Below are 6,000 nucleotides of genomic sequence, written 5' to 3' on the forward strand. Positions count from 1 at the left end.
AAATAATTTCAATTTGCTTAGTAAAGCAAAAGTAATATACTCAATTTACTATATAAAAATTCAAATTAAAACTAAATAATTCACAAAATCTACAGAAAGAAGTCAAGTCAAATTTATAAAATATTAACTGAGAACAAAAAGCTGCACAGAAATGATTTAGGATATTTATCAAAATATTTTATTATCCACTGCACAGTGGGTCAATCTGCAGCCCACAATTTAAAAATGCGAGGTTATATTTTTAAACAATGGGGAATGCCAATAAACAGAGAGAAGGGTTATTCAAGATAGATCAAGCAGCCGGCAACTTTACAGTCTCTGAACGCTTTGTTCAGTGATTGGGCAAAAGGTCCACAGCAATACACATACTTCAGAGTGACGTTAAAGACGCAGTACAGACGCATCGAAGGGGACTAGACCAAAGCTGCCGCAAGAGCTACTATATACATACAGCTTTGGCTGGACCCCATATTAAAACTAGAACTCCAAAGGACTATTGCCAATTTGTTTTAATTAAATAAAATTTGTTAATAAATTTCTGTCTTATTTTTATATCTTTCATATTCCCTTTCCTTTCAAGAAGAAAAATACTGGGCAATAGAAAGTCTTTTGAGAGAATAAAGCAAGCAGAACCAAACAGTGAAGTTTATACAATTTCAATGCATAAGCAAACTAAGGTCTTCAGGAGCATAGCCCTATTTCACTATGCCTCATTGTTTTGTTCATGAACTTTCTCTCAGTCGAAACAGAATTGGAAAACTTTTTTAAATCATATTTAGTCAAAAAATTTTATATAATGTTTTGGGAGGAAATACGTTTGGTTTGGTATTATTAGATTACTGCAAAGCACTCGAGGGCTATCTGCCTTAAGGGACGGATGCCTTCGCAGAGGACTTTCTAAGGGAAACTGGCTCGTATACACCTTACACATGGGGAAAACCATGAAAACGCCCATGCAGCCAGCCCGTTCGCGGGATTCGAACCGAACTACCAGTGTTCAGCGACGTTGCCGCTGGTGGGCTGGGGGGAAAATAAGAATTTTGGTGATTGTTTCCTTTTTAATTAGTGAATTATTAAAACATTTTGATTGTATTTTCTCATTCATACAAAGTTAGTAAAAGTACTTTAAATAAGTTACATGGTTTTACTTAAATACCTTAAAAGATAAGAAGTAATTTTAGTTGCAATAGTATTCTAGATTATTCTTTGTTATATGACTAAAAATAAAGCAAGAGGCTGATATTTATTTTTATTTATTTACAAATGCTTGGCTTTAATTATTTTTTATCACTTTTCTATTAGTCATTGAAATTATGTTAAGGTCCTAATAGAATTCGTATATGGTAATCCCATATTTAAATAAAACTGCAAGCTTCTTAATAATGGCAAAATTTAAATGAAAACTGACTGTATCAGTCTTATATTATATGTTATTTCAGTACGGTAATTTCAATTGTTTCTTGAGATACTGTAGTGTCGTAATATAATTTGTTAGTGCGAGTCCCAGATTTTAAATTTAGCCACATACGAGCAAATTTTTTTCAAATAAGTATTTTACAATTCATTTAACTGGAACCGTGAGAATCAAAAGGGATTTTCGTATGCTCTGTTTTAAACATTTAATCTATAAAATGCGGAAAAAAGAGATAATCCTACTTTTTAATACAGAGGAATAACTCCTTCTAGTTTGTGATAAGAGTGCATCAAATTCATTTAAATTTCCGTTTGAATTAATAATGCGATCTCTGAGATCAACGAAAGAATAAATTTTCGATTTAAAATTCCATATTGCTAGAAACTGCACAGGAGCTAAACTTAAACTATTTTTAGAAAACTGCCAAAGTCTAGAAATTACTTTAAAATTCCGAAAAACTTTCATTGGAAAGATTATTGTGTGTTAATTCAAGGATGAGTTCGACTGTTAACGAACAACTTGTGTGAAAAATTCAACGTTAAATGTAAGTATGTGTACCAGATATTCCCTAAGATTCCTGAGGAATATTGTACTCTTATTGCAAGTATATATGAACTTATGTGAAGAAAAACTGAGTAGGTAAAAAAAGGGATTAAATTCAATTTCCCAAAATAAACTGGCCAACCAATAAACAGAGATTGATATAAAAGTACACAAAATAGTGTGAAAAATTCTGTGCAGTAAAAAAAATAGTGATCTTTCTTAAATAATTGCTCATAATATACGTCGAATAATCGAAAATTTGCTACAAGCATGGAAGCTAAAATTCATCAAAAAGATTTTGGAAATCAAAGAAACAAGTGTACAAGACATGAAACTAACGCAACAAGTAAATTTTGCCATTCATTAGCGGGGAGGTCATTTTATGGCTTATCCATCGTTATGGTTGCCAGATTAATCAAAACTGTCCGTAAAGCCTTCTCCAGTACTGAAATTTCCTTTCACGCTTGGACTGACTCTAAGGTTGTTCTCTGTTGGTTAGGAGCTCATCCTCGAAAATGGAAGCCTTTTATGGCAAACAGGGCTTCAGAAATATTAGATGTTATTCTCTATCAACAGTGGAGCTATATTTCGTCGAAAAAGAATCCTGCCGATCTTCCTTCTACAGCCAGGATTCCCAAAGTGGTCGATAATCGGTTTCCTAGGGGTCGACATAAACGAAAACTGATTTTGGGGGTCGACGAGGTCTAAAAGTCGACCCCTATTAAATTAACACAAGTTCTTATTTAAAACTTTCAAGATAGGTAGGTACTGTATTGTTTATGTTGTGTTACGTGTACTAAGAATAATTAATATTTTTGTAGGAAACAGCATTGTTGTAGTAATGTAAAGTCTCAAGTTCATACAAAGATTAAGAACTCGGCAAGTCTGTGTGGACAAGTTTGTGCAAGATAATGAGTTCGAGCGTACGTCTTTCAGGCGCGTTTTGACTTGCTCTCTATTTGACACTTACGCGATTTAACACGAATGAATTCATGATCAAGTCCAAACGTGTTCCTGATATTTTACTATTTAACGAGCTTGCACTTAGATTGAAAGTCATTTGCGTTTTGAAATTCGTTGGAGCTTAAACGATAATAACTCATATAAGTACTCATTTATTTCAAGAGATTACAAAGTTATTACATAGCTAATTAAGTGAAGTAAAGTGACTGATTACTGAGAGTTTTATGATGGCGGACACGAAAAAAAAAAAAAAAAAATTCAGACAATACAGTTTGGATTACTTGGAAGTTCGGATTTATTGCATCTCCATCAAATTAACACTTGCCGATGTGTCTCATATGTGAAAAAGTATTCAGTAACGATGCCATGAAACCTTCAAAAATAGATGACCACTTATCAAGAGTACGTGCTGACAAAAATGTAAGCCCTTGTCATTTTTTCAAGCACTTAAAGAAAAACTAGACAAAAGGCCATCCATTAGATCGATGTTTGCGTCATCATCTATTAAAGACGATGATGGTTTACGAGCGTCCTATAATATATCTTTACTAATAGCGAAGTCGGGGAAACCCTACACAATTGGAGAGCAGCTTATCTTACCAGACATTGCGGAGGTCCTTAACAATGTACTGCACAAACCCGCACATGATATTTTAAAGGGAATACCTTTGAGCAATAACACAGTTCAGAGACGCATACACGAGATGGGACGCGATGTGGAAAACATTTTATGCAAGTTCTTACAGACCAACAGATTCTCTCTCCAGTTGGAAGAGTCTATATTACTCGGCAATGAAGCTCTGTTGTTAGGATATGTTCGATTTATCAAAGATGAAAATATGTGCCAAGAACTGCTTTTTGCTACATATTTAGAGACTGATAGAGGAGAATCGATTTTTCAGGACGTGGATCATTTTTTTACTGACAAAGCTATTCCACGGAAGAACATTGTTTCTGTTGCGACTGATGGTGCACCGTCTATGGTTGGTCGTCATCGTGGTTTTATAGCTCACTTAAAGCGACAACTGCCTGATGTACTGGTCATTCACTGCGTGATTCACAGGCAGCATTTAGTAGCAAAAAAGCTGAGTCCTAGATTGCATAAGTCTTTACAATATGTAATAAATGCTATCAACAAGATTCAAAGCAATTCTTTGAACTCTCGGTTATTTGCTCAGCTATGTGAGGAAAACGACGAAGTCTTTGCTCGATTACTTCTGCACACTGAAGTTCGCTGGCTATCAAGAGGCTCTTGCTTAGAAAGATTTTCAGCCATTTTTGAATCTGTGTTGGAGTTTTTACAAGAAAAAGATCCGCATTTGAAAGAAAATCTGAATAATTGTAAAACAGATATTTATTACTTGACTGATATCTTTGGAATGTTCAACAAAGTTAATTTGCAACTGTAGGGTGACGATCTTAACTTGATTAAAACAAAATCAATAATATCGGCCTTCGTGGGTAAACTAATCCTTTATAAACAAAATTTAGGCAGAAAAGAATATTCGCAGTTTCCGCATTTGTCAAAATTACCAGAAATGCTTCAAGATGATGACATTTTATTATATGTCACTCACTTGGACGCATTACACAAGGATTTTACGGAGAGGTTTGAGGATATTTTGAATTTACAAATTCCTCAATGGATAATAAATCCGTACAATACCACAGCCATAGAAGAAGCCAATGTGATAATGCAAGAAGAGTTGATTACCATCAGCACAGACGAAGAGCTTAAGCAGAAGTTCAACCAAGGTTATCAGAAGTTCTGGTTACAACGCAGCATTGAAACACTGTGGAACATTGCTGAAACATTGTGGAACATTGCTGAAAAATACCTTATCGCTTTTCCATCATCATACCTAGTTGAAAAAAGCTTCAGTGTGGTAACAAACATTTTGACGAAACAAAGAAACCGTTTGAAAATCAACCAAAGTGGAGATTTAAGGCTGCAACTCACCAATATTGAACCGGATGTAGCTAGATTGGTAGATAGTCACCAGGTTCATCCATCACACTGAATGTTTTATTTTCTCTTTGCGAATTAATACTTTTTCAAATATAATTTCCTACCTACTTAAGATTCTTTAAGTACTTAATTTGTAATAATCATTATAAATTAAACTTGATATTTACTGAATTGTATGTCTTTTTATTTTGTTAAATTTTGATGAGAAAATGAAGTCAAATTTACTCACTTAACCAAGTGCAAAGTTTTCCAATTGGTACCTTAGTACCTAGGTATTTTGTATCAATAGGAAAAAACTAAAGATAGGCCCCCTTATTCATAATTAGTCTGTTAACTTAAAGCATTGCTAATTCTCACTCTGTCTTCTTCTATTGACCTAAGTCAGAATGAAAAATAACACTCTGTAGCAGCTGTTTTAAGTTAGCGGACCATTATGAATAAGGGGGTTGATCTTAAAAGTAGGTAATTTGGCCATGGGGGTCTGAGGTAACAGTTCATTTTGGAAAAGGGGTCACTTTTCCAAAATAGTTTGGCGATCCCTGTTCTAGAGGAATCGATCCTAAACTTTTACCGAGCATATCCCTATGATGGGATGGGCCATCATTCTTAGCGTTCGACAGTTCAAAGTTGCCTCTACAATGTTCTGTCAGTAATGAGACCAATAGTGATGCAACTGACAAAGGACAGAATCAATTTTTTGTACAACAGCTTATTTAACTAATGACATTCTGGACAATTTATTTCAGAACTGTTCTTCTTTATCTAAAATAGTTAATGTAATTTCTTTCTGCTTAAGATTTATCTCTAGGTGCAAAGAACGGGTCTTTGGTTCTGATAAAAAATCCTGCAGTAGTGCCTTCATCTGATGAAAAGCAAGCAGCTATGAAGTTGATCATAATAAATGGATCCAGTTTGTGCACTTCCATAAAGATATAAAGGATCTAAAAAATAATTCATCTTTAAGTTCTAAAAGTGTTTTAAGCTCACTTTTTCCTTTTCTAGATGATGATGGTGTTTTACGGGGGGAAGGTTGGCTGCAAAATTTTGACTTATCATTCAATGCTAAACATCCCATAATTATCCCAGGTCAACACAGGATTGCCTTGTTACT

General features: G+C 34.3%; 1 protein-coding gene across 1 annotated transcript; it reads left to right on the plus strand.

The window, feature by feature from the left end:
• The first annotated feature begins 3,405 nt into the window (after positions 1-3,405).
• On the plus strand, positions 3,406-4,329 carry LOC118182526 (zinc finger MYM-type protein 6-like). Its single transcript, XM_085825746.1, has one exon. It carries the CDS (start codon positions 3,406-3,408, stop codon positions 4,327-4,329), a length of 924 nt encoding a protein of 307 aa, XP_085681872.1.
• The last annotated feature ends 1,671 nt before the right edge of the window (positions 4,330-6,000 follow it).

This window comes from Stegodyphus dumicola, chromosome 10, assembly GCF_044657685.1.
Source record: "Stegodyphus dumicola isolate Sdum_Otavi_A_Nest chromosome 10, ASM4465768v1".
NCBI classification, from domain to species: domain Eukaryota; kingdom Metazoa; phylum Arthropoda; class Arachnida; order Araneae; family Eresidae; genus Stegodyphus; species Stegodyphus dumicola.

What these genes read in the sequence shown, in the direction of transcription:
- LOC118182526 (XM_085825746.1), top strand. Translation starts at nt 3,406, where the DNA reads ATGTTTGCGTCATCATCTATTAAAGACGATGATGGTTTACGAGCGTCC.